Raw genomic sequence first — 19,323 nt, 5'->3', positions numbered from 1 at the left:
GCGCTGTACTGGTTCATTACATAACCATGAATTTGGATAACCATCATTTTTACTAGGGCCATCGGAAGAAAGTTTAGAACTCGATTAACCAGCACAGGTAAAAAAATTATAGGTAAGTTCTACAGTGCGGAGAAGGAACTGTCACTATCAAACTGAACAAAGAATGTAATTCCAGCCAACCCAACAAATCATTTGTTGCCATCTGTCTCCTTGAAATCTTTCTTGAAAAGTCAAATTGAACATCAAACAGAGTTTAAGGGCATACCTATTTTCCATAAGTGTAATCCTTAAGGAGATAACTTTCTGCTGCCTATTTGAAGCATACAGCTACAGAGTGACAAGGTTGTATTTGTCACCAAGAGGACTGCTGCTAGTCTATTCCTCATCTTATTTATGCCCTTCTTTGCTTCACACAAATGGTAATCTTCCACATGCTCTGCAGATGTTTACACCAGGGTGTTAAACAGTTATTCTCAAGTGGATTTTTCTAGAGAGCATTTTACATTGCGGTTTTTTTCTTTAGATAAAGATTAGCTAAAGATTGCTTTGTTCCCATTCTTTAATCTAGGCAGAGATTAACCTTATGCTATTGACCTCGGTATTTTTGGCAAGGCTGTCTGGAAATGACAGCAACATGTATCCTTTTCCATTTTGTCAAGTTTAATACAGACTGACTTCTTGGACCAGTTTTTTGCTTTTAGAAACTGAATTCTGAAACAATGTCCAGGCTTGGTATCTCATGCAAACTCTTTATGTCAACTCAAGCCAGATTTTAGCTATTTCAACAGTTTTCCTGCTTCTATCTCCACGCTATTTTCTAATGTAAATTCAGAAACATCAAGGGATAAAGCAGTATCATCTAGACTACAGTATCATCTAGACTAAAGCAGTATCATCAAAACAGTTCATTTCCATTTTGCTGCTATTTGTATTACCATTGTACGAAAGTCTTCCAGTATTAACACCTGGTTTACATTTACTCTAAATACACAGACCATAAATCACACTGTGAAGCAGGAGACCACTTGAAACCAAGCTTCCCCTCAGCCCACCACAGATTTACTTACTTGTGGGATTTTTTTGCATTCGCTCCATCTGGTCCCTTTCCACAGTCATAGGCCTGTATGGTGAATGTGTAGTCCTTCTGTAGTTCACAGTCAAGCTTTTCTTTAGAGCGTATTATTCCCTCACCAGTGGATTTATCCACTACCACTGCTTCAAAGGGAACATTTTGCCCGTGAATTTTAAATCCACAAATCTCACCTACAGATTCAAAGTAAGAGGGGTTAGAACTGGTCAAAATTATCACACATTTTTTAAATAAATAACCAAATATTTTGCAGCCAAGGGTTTGTGAGGGTCTGTGGACAAAGCAAGAGCACTGTGCTTTAAAATGAGTGATTTCTGGGAACTTTAGTAAAAAGAAGCATACGTCTGCCTTCCAAGCAACTTGTTTACTTTGCATCCATTCATGCAGGAATACAAAAGAGAAAAAGAGAAATGTAGACAGGCATTTCACAGGAGTACTTGAGATAGCTCTAGGATACGAGTAGATCTTATGAGAGCATACAGCCAAGGCCACTGGTAGTATCTTCTATGCCAAGCTACTGGGAGCAGCTGGGCAGCTTGTTTATTTTGACCAGAGCAAAAGGTTAAAATGCACAGTTACAAGTCAAGGGATGAAAAAGCTTCAAGTATAGGTTCAGCACCATAATTACAGAAATTCTGTCAACAGATCAAAGTCTTCCTGTGCAATGTACCTGGCTAAAATTAGGGAATCAAAATAAACTACTGAATGAGAAAGGTAGAAATACCAACTTCTCAGGCATCCATTTCAACAGCTATCTACTAACACAGACCAAATATGTTAGTCAAGGAAGCTCTCACGTGGAACGATTTAGTAGGCTTTCCTTTCTATTCAAGCTCTTCATCCTAACAAACTTGCAAGAGAAGTCCCTAGTACCTCATTTAAAAAGACATCTAAGCCTAAGATTACACTACAAGACCTCTTGCCAGCACAGCTAGGTCCATCTGTCAGCACATTCTGCAGAGTGAGCCTAGCACACCCAGCTGTGCTAACAAAAGCCACTCAATAAACAGTTTGATCACCTACACTGTGTTTTTACCTGTGTAACTTGTTACGTTTTAAAGGTGATTTTCTTACATCAACAGAAAACACTGTTTTGCTATTGTAGTTGCAGTGGTATCATAGTACCAAGAACGCACTCCTACTGTAAACATGTCTAGAGGTATTCAAAAAAAGGTGTTTGATTCAGATTTTAAACGTACTGAAGGAAGTGTACTGCAGGGAAGGTGTTATAATGCTTCGGCAGTTAAGTATTACTTCACAAAGCATATGAAAAAACTTAAGATGTCCCAAAGTAGTAAGCTATCAATGAAAATACTAGAAAACACCAATTTGCCCCAAACCAACTTCTTCAGTGTCCATACAATGTAAAATAATCCCAAAATGGTTCAAATGGATGTCTGATTTACAGATATTTCTAACCAAGGGTTTGATTACATAACCGTTTTTAATCAATATATTTTAAAATAGAAAAAAACTGGGAGAATAAATGGGACAAAAGAGCATGACAGGATCTTCTGTTTAAGTGCTGATTCCCCATTTCATAACCAAAGTTAGTAGGTTAATATTCATAAAAGGGATAGAAAGAACCCTTTATCACCTTCTTTGGTGACTGTCACCTCAAAACTCTCTAAAGGGAGAAAAGATAAACCCAAGTCAGTAACAGGAAAGGTTGAAAGGGAGCAAATAAGGAAAAGGCAAAGATGTACACATTACACAGAAAAGCTTTGGAAAAATTGTATTTTAAAATCCAGTGGTGATTTGCTGTAACTGTTACGATTTTAGAGTTTTAGTTAGGTTAAATATAATTTTATGTTTTAACTCCAGGTTGTCATTTGTAAAATTTTGAAGTATTTAATAAATTTATCAAAAGGCTTATTGGGGTTTTTTTTGTCTTTTTTTAATACCAACTACTAAATGAAAGATATTTTCAAAATTCCATGTCGATGAAGTACTATCCATAAAGTAGAATTTTCATCAGAACTTATTTGTACTATTCTATTTAAAGAAGACACATTAAATAATTTAAACAAGTTTGTATCTATTATACTGAAACCACCATGTTTCTACAATGAAAAAACTTCATATTCCCGTTTTGTGTTCTGGGGGGGGGGGGGGGGAGGCATGAGATTTTTGCGTTTCCACATGAATTTTTATCAGTCTAGGTTTGTAACACCTAGCATTTGCAAAATTTAAATTCTATGTCAAACTCAACTTGACAGTATTGCCGTAATTCGTGATTAAAAAATATACACATTAAATTGTGGTCCCAATGAACATAAAAGCTTTACATGTAAGAAATGTGGGGGGGTGGGGGTGGGAAGGAGCATGTATTTTCCTAGTAGCATACAGCTTTTCCAGGTTCAACAAGTAACCAACGGCTTCTATCATTTTATTCTACTGCTGAAATACTGTAATGCTGGACAGAAGAGATTCAGGTACTCAAATATACTCATCTACTAGTACTGAAGATGCCCTAGAGTAGCCTGCCTTGCCCCTGCCAGCCACTCCAGAAAAGTACAGGCTTCCACGGTGTTCTGGATCTTCCACACTTACAAGGAGATCTCCGATATAACTGAATTTTACAATGGTATTAGATGACTGTGATAGGTACCTGGAATGGTTTCACGGTTTTAATGAAATGACAGTTAACCCTGTTCTTTACTCCCCTAGAAATCATAATTTGTTAAAACCCCAAACTATCACCTTTTTACATATCATCCAGCTTATCAATTATTTTTTCCTGATTACCATCATCTTTGACCTGGATTCCAGTACAACAAAGCAGACCTGTATCTTTAAAATCACTTCTAGCAGATCTCCTGTTAATTCTCACATATTTCAGACAACTTGCAGTAATACAGTTATTCAAGTCTCCATTCTAAAGTGGCATTACAAAGAGATGAGGCACTACAGTTACAGAGAAATATTCTTCTTAAAAAGACAAATTTACAGTTTAATATTGAAGCAGAAATATAATTGAGGAAAAATACCTTACAATGTATCATGATTTGTAGTCCTTCGTTTTAAAAGGAGCCAGTTTCTGAAATAGCTCTCATTAAGTTCCCCCTGAAACTCACTTCAGGTAATCTCTAGATTTATAATCAGCTCTTTATTTTAATGCACCAAGTATGCTGCCTCTTGTGGCACCCACATAATTTATTTCAGTCTATTCTTACACAGGATATAAATATAATCCTGGATTTTAATGTGTTTTGGCAATAGGATCATTCAAGAAAATTTTACACTGCTTAAATTCGTGGCTGACACCGCTGATTAGCCAGAAGCTACATTCCAACTGCGAGCTCTGAAATACTCCACATCTCTTACTCCTGCACACCAATGCCCTGCAACTCTAACCCTGAGAGTCAAGCATTGTGTGAAACATTAAGATTACAGGAAAAAAATATATGGAAGGGAACATTAAAGCAGAAAGCCTGATAATGGAAAGAAGGGGGAGAAATGTATTACTACAGCAACTACCTATTTGCAAGAAGGGGAGGCTGTTTAAAAACTGGTCAGTTCTGTACCATCTGAAGCGACCTTTAACTCTGGCACCAACACCAGTTTGGCTGCTAGGAAGTTCAGGTATTATATTTTTGACTCCTGAGCATAAGACGTAAGCAAGCTCTCTGGTAAATATCCGTATGTCTCCAGGTGCTTTTTAAGGTGCAAAGCTTCTGTTCAAGGTGTACTATAGCTCAATTCCTGCCAGATGTTTCTCAGAACAATAACTGACCTGATACAACCATATCTGTCACTTCACACAAGTGAGATTAACAAAAAGCCCTTTTATTACTACACAGACAAGGTTCTTGTGGCTGTAGAACTTATAATGCATAAAAAACTATGGTGTTACTTATAAACGCTCTAAACAAGAAAATGCAGAGCTCCCAACCTAACAGGCTTTTTAAATTCCCTTCTTCAAAGTGTCTCTGCAATGAAAAGAAGCAAAAAGGAATAATTCCCTAAAGTACAAAGTATTTAAAAAATTAAAGCTCCCCCTCTTTTCTCAAAAATGCATTACAGACCATTACAGAGCTGTTTTAAGACAAATAAGACAATTTACAGATTAATATGCCCATACACAGATTATATTTTCATCTCAGTTATGAAATGCATATATTTATACAGTATAGGTATGGCTCTTCTGTGATTACAGAATTCTTGGCAGTGAATTTTTTTTCATTGCCATAAGTAAGCTTAGTTCCATACCATGCTCCCTAAGGTTTCATGCTATGTCACATAAGCTTAACGCTTTTTCTCATTCCATTCTAATGTTAAGGTACATTACTGAAATAAATTTTTACTATTCGTAATCTTAGAACACAATGATGATCAATCTGTAAATTAGTTTATATTTGATACATTGGAAATTGTTCAGCTAAGTAAATCGGAACTAGGACAGAACTTTACTGTGTTTCACTCAGCTGTAATCACAGTTGAAAAAACATTTCATTTTACAGATCACACAGGTTTGTGGAACTTTAGCTAGCCAGAAAACATACGGTAATCCTGTATCCTAAAGGCATTCTGTATTTCTCCTTTCTAGTGCAGCACAATCAAATTACAGTGAGGATTTGGTAGAATTTTAAGGTTTTGTTGATTTTTATTGTTCTATCTCTTTCTCTACTGTTATAACGATGTAAAACAATTATATAGTTATAAAAAAGGTTCTTAAGATATTTAAACTGGACATACAGTATTTGACTAGACACTCTTGAGACTTTGGAGTCAGCTATCCCTCTACATTTCCGTTCCACGGAAGGCAAGGCAGTATATTCTCCCAGCTCTAACCAAACAGCAGTCTACAGGAGCATCATGGAAAGCCTTTAGGAAAGCCTCCCATTTCAGTACCTTTAGAACGCCTCCTAAACAAGTATTTCTTAGTACCACACAATACTGTTAAAAAGCAAACCAATTTTAAATTTCACAATTAGTGATAGGTCCATTTCAGTGTGCATTTGTACGCACGGTAGGTATAAAATGTCACTTCACGCATGCCTTAAATTTGATGCAAAAATGGCTGAAATACTATCACAACACAAATTCCTCTTTGGTTTGCCAACCGGCTGTGTGACATATTTGTTGTACGCTCATCGAATCGCTCATTGGATGTAACAAGATCAAAATCTCTGTTTGATTACACAGTGTCATTTGTCTTCTCTACATATAATTTCTTTACAACCACCACCCAGCCGAGTGCTGCATTACACACCGACCTGCTGCAGACAGGACGTCAGCACAGCTCCCTGCCCTAAACAAACACGGCTTGGCACTGCACTGTGGAAACACGGCATCAGCGCTCGCCCACTGGGACACGGGAACCCCACACACCTCCGGGGAGAGGCTGACAGAAAGGCTTGGTGGATTTGTTTTTTGGTTTGGTTTTTTTTTTTTTTTTTTTTCAAAGAACGAATCGAGATTCTGCAAGATCATTTTCAAAGCTCTATGTATATTCATGCTCTAAGTAAAAAAATTCCTAACCCCCACAAAAATAATTCTTGCATCCCAGATTAGTAAGGCGAAAATAAAGTATTGTGGCTGAGAGGTGGTTTTCTCTAGGGGTGGGGTGCGGGAAGAGGGACTAAAATCCTATTACAGACACATCAAAAAACCAAGGAAACATTTCCTTCCACAAGGGAAACATTTCAAACAACTTGCTAGCAAGACCCTGCGTTATACTCTCATAACTGAACACATTCAGCGATGTGAAGGCATCCAGATACAATATCGTTTGTTTCAAATGCAATAAAAATTCAATTCCTTTTTGCATAGCAAAGGGGAAATCCATACTGAGAGCTTCAGACATTAAAACTGATTTTGGACACAAATTACTGTAATGTACAATAGAAAAGGCAGCTGTCCTTTATTTTATTTTTTTCAGCTAAACAATTTTGGATCAAATTCCGACATGACTCAATTTGCAACACAGAAAAGTTTCACTGATGAAGAAGAAAATGCATTGTCTTCTCAAGCAGATCTGTAACAATCATGGTACAAAACAGTGATTCCATAGGGTCGCTACACGTTGGGCAGCATGATGAGGCAACGTGGCATGACTATATTAAAGCTCTGTTTTCAAAAGTGTGTCGTTTCAGCTGTAAAACCATACAAATTACGCTAGAAATAAATGTCTATATAACCCTACTTATTTTTGCACACCTGAATTTTAGGATCCTACCCACAGCACAGAGTGAGCAAAGCAATAAAATATTATTTTTACTTGCCCCACAGTTCATGTACTACAAAGCATTTAAATGAATTAGTTTCAAGATGTTTCGACACGCTCAAAATTGAAATAAAGCAAAAAGCTCTATTTAAAATATTTTAAACCTGCAGACAGTTCAAAAGTTTCACAGCTCAGCTAGGGGGCACAGTTAATTAAAATATCCAACCTTTTGAAGCATGAATAAATTTGATTTATAAGTAGGAATATACCAGTTAGGGCTGAAACAACCACTTAATCCTGAAAATGCTTTGTTTTGCTGTGAAAACATGTCACTGATCTAATGGGCTTCTCACACTTAAACACCCACATAGATGCTGCTGGACAACAACAATGCTATTCTCCGTCCTAGGACATAACTACAGCACCACCAACTAGAATCGATAACGCTGATTCAGCACGTCTCCCACATTTGGCCTCCTCAAAGACAGATGCAAGTATTGTTCCATTTAATGGTAGACAAATACTTTTGTAGATTCCCATAGCACAGTCATTCAAAATTTACGCAATTTAAATCCAACAGAGTCATATCGAGGAAAATTTCTTTACAACATTAGCATGCTATACTCAGAATTTAAGATAATTACTTTAAATCCATTGTTCTGCTGCTGCTTAAGAATTGTTAGGTTTTGAAAGCCAAAATATATAATGTTTATACAAACATTTAACAAAACCAACTTCCAGTTGGTAAAAAAGTTCATTAAATGAAAGCAGGTTTATACAATTTAGATCAACACAATGGAAAAGTAGTGCCATTCGAAGAGATACTTTGACATCGGATTTTCCTCTGCAAGTTTGACAATATATTTGAAGATAATCTGCCAGTACTTTCTAAAAGCTTCATGATATCGAGCACTCAAGAAAACTTTACTATCCACCAAGAGATATAAAATCGCCATTTTCAAAATCTATTCAATGCTGTCAAACTACCAGCGCTTACATTTAAAGCACTTAAGAACTGTGAGAGATCATTCATATTCTCCTAATCACCAAGTACGCAAGTCAGCCTTCCTATACCTCTTTATACTTAACGGATTTTATGTATCCCAATACAAGCTTCCTCATTTGGAAAAGTTTTTTGTTCATAGACAGCAGTTTTACTTCCAGTTAAGATCATTTAAGAGCCTCCACCATGTGTATCCAATGCATGAGAAAGTTTGAATTTCAGAGGTTTACCATTATCTCTGAACTTCCTGAATTTGTAAGATAGCCTTGGAGATAATTACAGCCTTACGATAATGCAACAACACTGTTACTTTTAAGTACCACTTTAAGAAATTGTGACCCAGTTGCCATAATACTGTAGCACACAATGCAGTTAGCATGCTGAACATTTCAAATGGCTGTTGATTTAAACACTCCTCCTTGACACCAGGCTAAGCAATGTTCCCAAAAATGGCTACTGTCACATCCTCTAGGTATTTTACTAGGGTTCTTAGCCCTCAAATTTCACTCAACCAAGTAAGCTTCTGCAAGTATCTAATTTAAGCTTGCGTTATCCACTACAAATAATTTAAGTACCTGCAGATACCCAATAGTATTCTTGAAACACAGTTTTCTAGTATTTTGTCAAACCAAAAACATACCTTCCATAATACTGCATCCAATTAACGAATATAGTATTCTTAGAACAGTAGTTTCCAGAGAAAAAACTACCGTGGAAGTTTGTAAGAAAACTGTCGTCTCTCAGTCCTATGTTGAAAGTGAAGAGTTAGCCTAACGTTTTGCAAATGGCTTATGCACCATTCTCTGTACTCTTTGTTAGAGGAGAAAAAGCCTTTTCTTCAGGTAGAAGAGGCCGTCCATTTTTTAAAATGCCCCAAACTGCTAAGCAAGCTTATCACAGAAAGTCTAGATTTCTACAGGAATTCTAAGTCCAAATACCGCACGGAAGAAATACAATCTTAATTCTGCTAACTACTGTTTTCAATCTAGTAAGACACAAATGAACAACACTAAGAAACCCAAAACCTCTCTTCAGAATGATAAGAAAATACTTGTTTCAGAACTCCCAGACTGAACGCTGTGAAATGTGGACTCCAGAGGACTGAGGAAGAAGGTTAGACACTATGCAAAAGCAACAACAAAAAAACCCACACCAAAAGAGCCCCCAACAAAACAGAAAAATTAACACATACACATGAAATTGAAAGAAGCATGGAATACCTGCAATATGGGGTACTCTCTGGTCTGGGTATTTGGATACAGCTGTATATTTATGGATGCAAATATGACATAAAACTCTGGTCCATGCACAAACATTTCCTAGGGTCTAAAAGCTTTGAAACATTATGCTACTGTTAGGGAAAACACGCTAAGTAACATTTGTCATGAAGAAAGCATTTCCACTTCTTAAAAAAAGAAATGCACATGAATTCTTTACCTGCAAAACGCAGAGGAGCATCTTTGTCCAGGGCTATTAAAGGGGGGTCCAAGAGCACCATGTTGTCATTTTCTGTAACTATACCATGATAGGTTGTTTCAATCCATGGCTTGTGCTTGTTAACTGAAAGGAAAACAAAGTACAAAGTCAAAATGTTTGAAATGGACAACTTCTTTAAAAAATTCTTTATATAATACTGATTTAAATATCTTCCTCTTCCATTTTTCTAAATCTGAACCAGCATTTTACTAAATTAAAAAATTTGAGACAAAATCCTGTTCAGAAGAGTTCAGTGTCCCTGTAGGCTTTCCAAAAGTAACTCAGACAATCTAGTCTCTTAACTATGCTGGGATTTAAGATGCCCCTGAAGTGCAATTCAAAAACCTTCTAACAGAGATGGGGAGCTGCTGCCATCAGTGCCAAGTGTGACCCTAGAAAAACCTATATTCCGCACCAAATGAGAAAAGATTGGCCAACATGAAACACAAGGGTTTGTTTACACTCTGCTTCTCTCCAACTTGGAAAACCTGGGAACCAGTTGGAGGACTATTCTTTAGAATGTGAAGGCTTTTTCCAGTTTCAGCATTTTGTCTTGTTTGGGGTTTTTAATTATCATTAAGAGAACAGGTGGAAAAGAGATCAAACTTAACTAATTTCTACATAAGGCCTAAGGACACTTGCCAAGGAAACAAACAGGGAATGAGAGACATTTCTGTCCCAGTGTAAGATCTCTATCTAGAACCTTTCTTATCAGTTTTACCAGTCATTTATATGGCATCCCAGGTAGAGGAGGACTCCAGGAGTTCTGCAGAAGCTAAGGAACTACGCAAAATGCAAGAAAGGAAGAGAGAGGAGAGGCAATCGAAAAGGGCAAGGTACCCGCTTCGCAGCCCCACACCCCGCCGCAAAGACACAACACACGCGTTCCAGGCCTTGCTGGGCTTGGAGGACTTGTACTTTGTGCTCTTTAATCCAGCGTATGCCTAATGCAGATTTCAAACACTACTGGAAGAAGGGACCAAAATCTCAGGCCTCTTCTGTCATCTAATAGAATGCCTTGAAATCTGAGTTAAATACTGACTACTTTTTATTTCACTTATTTAGTAGTTAGCCTTAAGAAACTGGAAAACTCCACTAAGAGATTGCCCATAAAAGCATTCTTCAACTCTGCACAGAAGAATCTATACACCAATCACTTGAGCATGTTTCAGATGACTGGTCTTCTTCCTTTGCTGCAAGTAAGTGCAGTATCTTTCCTTGTCAGCTTGCAGAAACAGTTTTTTCTAGTACATCACAAAAGACACAAGACAAAATCATACGTTATCTACTAGGTTATCATCTACTACATGAGAATCCAATGTGAGAGTGCACTGATTATTAAATATTTATCTTCATGTTATGCTCTCCAATGATAAACACAGCTTGTAGCCCACAGAACCAGTATATGTGATGTAATAACTAATTCCTCTTGACAGTTGAATATGCTGTTTCTCTTGGTCTAGCTCTCTTCATGCTGAGGTTCTACATGCAACAGTTTCACCTAAATTGTTTTGGGCAATGTATATCTGCTACTTCAAAAAACCTCTCAGGCTATCACATACTCCTGCTTCTTAAATTTATACTAATTTTGTAGATCTAATTCTGGAAGGTTGTACGTATCTAGCTGCTTAGACACTACGGAAAACATTAATCTAGAGGGCCTGAACACTGCTCCTTACCACACAAAACCAAGTCATCTTCAGCAAGTGATGTACAGTCAAATGTAAGAAATGCTTTGCTAGAGGTTATAACAAACATACCAAACAGCATTCAGTAAGTGACATCACCCAGGTTTTGGTCTTCACGAGATCAAGTACATGCAACTTCTGAAATAAATCTCTGTGCAATCACAGAAAATTATATACTACAGCTAGATCACTATTTTAACACAGTTGAGTACTGCTATTTCACCTTTCTAAAGAATTATATAAGCAGATTGTCAAAAGAGGCAGAGGTGTAAGGCTAACCTAGACTTTTGAATCTTGCCTCTCCAACAAACTAAAATGGGTTCATGATGTCTGTCATGTGCTTACCCAGGGGAATTAAAAAAAACAGTGATAAAAGGACATTTAAACAAATGATTAAACCTAGAGGTAGAGCACTTATACAGGAAACCATAATCCTTTCCCAGTATGCTTTCATCTGCAATCTTTTACTGGTTAGTAGCAACAAACTGCTAGACAGGATACAGTACCTTCATACATAATAATGCAGCAAGAGAGAACTCACAACAAACTATTTTAATGCAAACAGTGTTTAATTACCACCATGTGGTTTTACTCAATATGGCAACACTATCTTTATTGCCTCAATACACTCACATGGGCATGCTTTCAATATTCAGCATACCAAATAGCCAGCTAAATGTCAGGCACATTGTTCTATTTACCCAGAGAAGTACACTGCTGCAGCACCCTCCCAGGAACTTGGCGTTTTAAAACAAACTTCATCATGCTCAAAGGGACTAACACATCATTCCTCCCTCAGAGGCAAGGCGCCAATAACTGTTGAAGTGTGAGTCCCCAATTGAAACATGTCTCTCAGGTCAAATCTGGTCTAAAGAAAAGTGTTTCACTAATACAGCTACGTCTGTTCGGAGCACGAGAAGGACACAGTTGTGTATTTTTCTGTCAGTGCATGCGGGGCAGTTATACCTCAACTGAACGTATCGGAGTTCTTTCATCCGTTCATCTTAGTCTCTGCAAGGACCTAGTATAAAATACTAGAACAGATCTCTACCAGAAAAAAATCCATCTCCATTCTAATGCTTCTGAACGTAGATTACAACTTTTTTTTTTTTTTTTAAAGCACTGAGAAACCTTCTCCTAATTTAGCAACCTACACTAAATCCCACTACTGTAGGGTAGGGAGTTCTATAAAAGGTTGAAGTACTGTAACCACATAGGAACAGAATTATGAGTATGCTAAGCATCTGCAGAGTCTAGTGAACCTTCAAACAACAGACCCAGTTAAAAGCAAAGTCATGTCCTTTTATTGTGCTGTAGACAATAAAATCATAAAGCTTAAACCCCTTTGTGTTTAGGAAGGCTAAAACATCACCAGATTTTAAAACATAAAGCTTAAATCCCTTTGTGTTTATGAAGGCTAAACATCACTGGGTTTTAAAACACCAAACTTACTGCTGAATATCCAGGAAAGGCCCGTTATCCGTATTTGTGATCTACTGACTCTAGCATAACCAGATACTGTAAGAAATTCTCAAGCTAGCATTTGAAATATGAGGCACAGCTTATTAGCAATACATTACTGCTTCCCTTGAACCAACTGTGAAATTGAACCAAGTATTCTTCTAATCCTAGTTGGCTTAAACATTATTAAACGTTGGACTGAAAACTATCCTTTCACATTTTTTTTCCTCTTTAACTGTCACAAAACTCCCGAAATCTACAGAGAAATTTGTTCAAAGCCAGACTGTTAATTTCAAACCAAAACAGTCGGCCTGTTCCAAGCTTGACACTAACAAAGTGCCCTGAGCTGTTAATCTCTTGCCATTTAACTGGGATAAACTACCCTGGTTTCCTTGAAATACAATATTCACACTATTTGTAAGCGCCTCAACTGGAATCTGTTGTAAATCCCAACTAGCATTTAATCTAGTCAAGTGGGGGAAGCCACCCTGGCACAACACAGCAAGCTGACTTCTACTTAGTTTTTAGCGGCCAAAAAAAATTTAAAAGACAGCTAAGCATACCTCTTTTTCCAGGTAGCAAATTGAATTGTAAAGCTCATGCTAGAGCCTTTACTGCTGCCAAGCAATGACTGCACATGCATCTGCAAGGTGAGCACAAGCCACCTAACATGGTTTATCTAAAGATAATTGCTTCTAAGCTATAGGAGGTGCCTGATGTGATGCGTGCCTTGAACACTGGTTTTTACCATACCATTTGCTCTAGGTTTATGTGCTCAGTTTCTCATCAAACAGAACAGACCAGCTTTTACTAATACTGACTGGAACTACTACTGACTGTTCTGCAGAAAAAGGAATGTACCTCAAAGAAAGGATGCTTCACCAACAGCAATGGCTGATGCTGCAGAATGCAACCCATCAGATAACTAGCAGCAACTTTTTCCTGTTGTTTAAAAGAACTGATGAATGTAAATGAATATGTAGGCAGGGTAATGGGGTTTAGGGCTAGTATGGAATCTTTAATCAAAAGCTATAATCTTAAGACAATCAAAATTCAGTTCTAGTATTTGAATGCGAACGTATTAAAATTAAATGTACTTATCAAAGTCCCTTCTGAGGACTCTGGTTATCTACTTACAAGTGGTCAGAAGTTCATTTGACTTAAATGGGATCTGGCACCTACATCACTAAAGATTTAGGCACACCTCAACCAGAAAGGGCTGTAGCTGAAAATATTTTTTCTTCTGGATAACTACTTCTAATACATAGTGTTATTTACACATCTTTAGAACTAGATCAAGATGATTTATGTCAAAACAATTTCTTAAGAATTAACTGGTAAAACACATTGAATGAACTCAGTAACAAGTACTAGAGTCTGAAAGCTAGATTCTCAATCTAGTGACAGCAGATAAACATGAAATATTCATTTTTCAAATCCACCTTTGAGACTTTATGAAAAATCCAGAGATTGCATAGAAAGAGAATTGTACTCTCTGTCAATTCAAACTGCACTCAATGAACTGAGTACAGTCCTTTACTCCTGTCCTGAAGGTCTGACAAAAATTTTGATTACTGTACATCTTCTGTTTAATTGTACTCCTTTTGATGTAAGAAAATACAAACATGCCTTTCAGTGAGATGATAAAAACTGAGGCACGTCTTAGCTTGAATATTTGTAATTTAGTACTGTTCTGATGAAATTTCAAGCAATATCATCAAAAGAACAACTTTGTATAGTACATAACCACAGAAAAATATAGTTAGCTAAGGAGTAAAGATCTACACAACAAAATGTGCCTTCTCCAACCTGAAAGCAAAGTTTAATACGAAAGGGTGTAGCACGGCCTGATGATAATGCGTGTTCTGATCCTGCCCTACACTCATCAGCCTGCAATTCAGAGCTGTGCCTCTGTTTTCTATTAGAAAAGGGTGAGGATTAACTTTGTATACAAACAACTTGAAAAGTATCAGTGGTAATGAAAACATTTATTGTATTTATTTAATTGGGTCTTCTCATACCTAGAATTTTATCAAAAATCGTCTTACAACCAGGTACAAACAATGGGATAAAACTGAACACAAATTCTGCTTAAATGCTGAGTTTCTTGATAGCACGGAACTTTTCTTACCTATATGGGTTTTCCAGACAAACTACAATTTCCATTACTGGGACACGAGAATGGTAGACAGTAACAAAATATAGGGGGATGGATCTGCACTAGGAGAGGAATTGGCTAAGGGCATGGGCATCCACTAACATTAGCCTCTACTGTTTCTAACTGAAGGAAAATCAGGTGGTTGAAATTCATCCCACAGTTTCAGATCTCTATCTTGGATTCTTTGCCACAGTTAAGGAGCACTTGTAATTTGTGCTCTGGAAGCTCAACTGTCATACATTGGGAGCACAAGGTAATGTTTATAAATTGTCAGGTGCCTACAGTTTGAGCCTGTACAATTACCACTAATTCTCCAAAACACCGTATTCAAGCTCATGGCTGTAGGAATTCAACAGGTTTTATTAAACTGTATTTTGCCTAGTGAAAAATCTCTGGTTTATCACCACTTACAGAGAGTTTCCTGTTCTACACTGAACCAGTTGTCTAAATCTGATTTCATTTGTACAAGGACACGTGGAAGTTTTGCTGTAAGCCTGAAACTAAGGTACATACAAATGACTGACTAGAAACTAGTTCCAATTTTTATTATCCACAACTGCAGCAGAAGAAATGTTCAGAGTGCCAAAGACTGCAGAGAATATACTGACCAAATTTCAATTTGGATAAAAGCCTGGCAGGGAAAACAGCAAAACAAAAATATCCCACCACGGAACAGTCTAAATAGGATTAAGGCAACAAAGCCTTAATTCTTGAAGTGAAATTTAAAATGTTTTAAACTAAACAGAACACTGAAATAGAAAACATAAGCCCCTAACTGTAAACACTAATTTCATAAATGTTCTCTTAAATGTTGCTAATTATAGTGCAAGAGTGGAAATCACTTACTTTCTAACTGTTGTAACATTTATAAACTTCACTCCTTGAAAGGGAATCTTATTTACAAATACAGCCAGCATCATCTCAGTATAGCCAGCACTTCTGGCTCTACTTGTTGACTCCACTTAAAACCAGGGAAACCAACTGGGAGCAGTAGCAGCAACTTGTTTTCAATCTGAATACAAAGCAAGTGAGATGAGACCTAATACTATAAACAAAGGACAGACAGTTCTTCAAAGGCACTGAGGTTTCTAGTAATACTTTCTAAAGGCTCCTAAGGAGGTTTAGTCCCTACTGAAGCCAATGTGAGTCAATCAGTACGAATCAAATAAATCAGAGTGCAAAACAAGATTTATTTAAGACCAAGGCTTCCGACTTAGTAAACTCTCCCATGTTTTGACGTATTGCTTCTGTCTTTGACAATAACGATAATGCTACAAGATGTATGCCCCTTAATATCATAAACAAAACTTCAGAGAGACTTCTCTGAATACAACTAAATAGAATGGTAAGGCTCAGAAAAATGGTAAAAGTGCTTGTGTTGAGAAAACGCCAATGACTACACAAGTTTTTTCTCCTCTGCAGAACTTTCATAGCCACAAGCCACTAAGCTATCAGATACTTAGATTTTCACAGCAGAAAATGCCGCTTTACCCAGAATACCAGAATCCTAATTTAATCTGTTCACATGATGCTGTCCTGTGGCCTGATCTGCATTTAACTTCAAGCCTTCTAACTTCCAGGAGAAATGGGAAGTCTGTGAGCCTAGCTTCTGTCCTTCTTAAAAAAACCTCTTTGCACTACTCTGAAACTGGTGATTTCAAGTCTGCAGAAACATTAAGACCTCAAATCAAAGGTATACTTACAAGTCTAGAAAAGTTTCTGTTGATAAATTTTCCCGATAACTTGGCACAGACAGCACAACCTGCAGTCTAATAACACGCGAGAAGACAACTGGCATGATAGTATTCCAAACACATTAAGTAAACCATGCTTGCCCAGACCATCCCTCCTTCATCTCAGTTTCCAGAGTAGTGTATTATTTTATATACTATATACAGAAAAAGAGATGAAAATTGTTTGCATTAAGAGATGGCTATATATTATGCTTTCCCAAGCACTATGCATCATAGAAAGGTCCAGCACTGGTTAATTTTGTCTCTTCTTGGTGGTCTCTTACTTTCATAAATCCTTAGAGGAAAAAAAAACCCACAGCCCCCATAAATAGCCAGACTGACTCTTCATAATGCTTTAGGGTAGTCTTAAATTTCCCTGTCTCTAAAAAGGAGATAGAAACCTAACCACCAGTCCTATATTATAAAGTCTGTTCCTGTGTCAAAGAAACATCTGCAGTAAGACTGTGGTAGCAAGAAAGTGGTTTGTGGTTTGGAGCTAAGACATTCATAGCACCACATAACTTCCTGAAATAATCACGGATCAGCGAAGCTTCCTCAAGATCGTATTATTTTGATCAATACCCTTCCTAAATGACAATAAGCTGGAAGGGGCCCAAGGCAACAGAGGTATATTGCTCTACCTGGTCAGTAACTATGGAAGCAGCAGCCATTCAGATGCACTGCCTTTTCATCTGAAAAGTCACTCCATTCCACTCCCCATTCAGCTCTGTTGATAAATATCCAATTGCTTCACTTTGACAAAGACTATTTGAATGCACTGCTAATTACTGCTTTTCCATTCCAACGTTAGTCCAACAAGCTTAAAAATAATTGGGTCCACTTGACCAATTACAAGATAAATGCAGTTAAATTAAGAGTTCTGCATCAGCTGGACAGGAATATGCCTCTCTAGAACGTGAAGCCACTCTTTGCACCCCTTAAAATAACTACAGGGAAGATGGTAGGTCAGCTAGCTCACACCTAACTTTTGTGTAAGACCACATCCCCCCAAAAGCTACTTCCATTTCTTTCCATCATCAAAAAAGAAACCACTTTTCACTCCCCTGTTCCAACCACAGGAACACACAGGACTGGAGAGTGGAACTCGCCACTCTGGCGTAGCCTTTCCAGTCCATCTCTGCACATTAGTGAACCAAACGGAATTCAGTTCTCACCACTTACAATAAATCTTAGCGACCTCAGCAGCAAGGACTTTTAAAGTCACAGATGAAAAAAATGAAGCTGTACTTGAAAAAAAAACGAACTGACAATACAGCACAAAACTGAAAGTCTACCATAAACACTTCCAAACAAATGTTTCTCCTAACAACAGGGAAAAGAAAGCGAGTTGCCCTAGCAGCTTTCCAGGTGCTCTCCAGAGCATACTTGTCATTAAATGCATCTTCACATAACATTATTAACCAGCCTACCTAGAGCAGCCAAAACATCGTGAGGACTAAGGCAACCGCATGTACTAAGCCGAACCATACTGTAACTCAGTTATGCGCGATGAAGTTTAAACAGATCAGGACCTGCAGTCCAGCAGCTCTGTAGATTCGACTGAAAAAAAAAGTACAGCCTGTACCTGCAGAAGACCTGACTAACAGAGCTGTCCTGTGTAATGCTATCTAAATTTGCCATTCATTTCCAAGTACATATTAGCTTTCTTTGAAAATGGTTTTTGATCTTAGTTTTATTCTTAATTTCGAGTGATGCAAAAGCCTAGCAATTCAATGAAATTGTGCTTCTGTATTGGTGTGGTAAGAGCTAAATTTAATGGTTCCAAGGAAACTGGTGAAGAGGTTGTACTTGAGAGATATTGGATAGGTAAATTATGGCCACTATCTAAACAGTTGGTAGACAACTTACTACAGCAGCAGCTTCTTGATCCTATGTAGGGAAATTGCAGCAAGATGTGTCCTTAACGAGCTCTTTTTGTTTAAGATCAAGAACTTCCCTTCAACGTATTTGCAAGCCATTTTAAAGCCGCACTTCTGATCTACATTTAAATTAAACGCAAGATCTCAAACCTCATCATATGATCAGCTAAATCTTGCAGAAATGGCACTCTCAATTCAAGGGGTAACCTTCAGGTAAGGAAGCGCTCGCAAGCCTCTTACTGAAATCTGCTCAGGAGGAGACCTGCAATGCGTATACTTTTACTCCACAAGATCAATCAATAGCCACAAGGCCAACGTTTAAAAATGCCGTCTCGCCGAAGGTTTAGCACAGCTCTCTCTTCTCGCTCACAACCAAACGAGTCTTCTTTACGTCAGCCCCAAGGCTAGGCTCCCCAGGGGCTCTCCGGGGTGTTTTATTTCCCCTTCCCATTCCGCTGGCCATCACGGCTCTCTCACGAGCCCAAGCCCCGTCTCGGCTCTACCCGGCGCACGCCGACGCCTCACCAAGCCCTGAAAGAGCTCGGCGTTTCCAGCGGCCGGGCGGACCGGACCGGACCGGGCGGTGGGTCTCGCTGCGTTTCGCCAGCGGAATCCTTCCCCCGCAACAAGTGACGACCTCTGCCCGCCTCGGCCACCGCCGTTAT

At 38.0% G+C, this 19,323-nt stretch overlaps 1 protein-coding gene across 1 annotated transcript in view; it reads right to left on the bottom strand.

The window, feature by feature from the left end:
- Window positions 1-19,323, bottom strand: part of CLSTN1 (calsyntenin 1) — a 46,426-nt gene that overhangs the window by 20,600 nt on the left and 6,503 nt on the right. The window contains exons 2-4 of the mRNA XM_010577527.1: window positions 9,700-9,822; window positions 2,688-2,717; window positions 1,068-1,263 (exon numbers count right to left, since the gene is read on the bottom strand). Coding sequence (XP_010575829.1) covers window positions 1,068-1,263; window positions 2,688-2,717; window positions 9,700-9,822 — 349 coding nt within the window. The remainder of the gene's footprint in view (window positions 1-1,067; window positions 1,264-2,687; window positions 2,718-9,699; window positions 9,823-19,323) is intronic.

Source organism: Haliaeetus leucocephalus, unplaced genomic scaffold, assembly GCF_000737465.1.
Source record: "Haliaeetus leucocephalus isolate CR32 unplaced genomic scaffold, Haliaeetus_leucocephalus-4.0 Scaffold556, whole genome shotgun sequence".
Classification (NCBI taxonomy): Eukaryota; Metazoa; Chordata; class Aves; order Accipitriformes; family Accipitridae; genus Haliaeetus; species Haliaeetus leucocephalus.
This window is presented reverse-complemented; position numbering and strand designations above follow the sequence as displayed.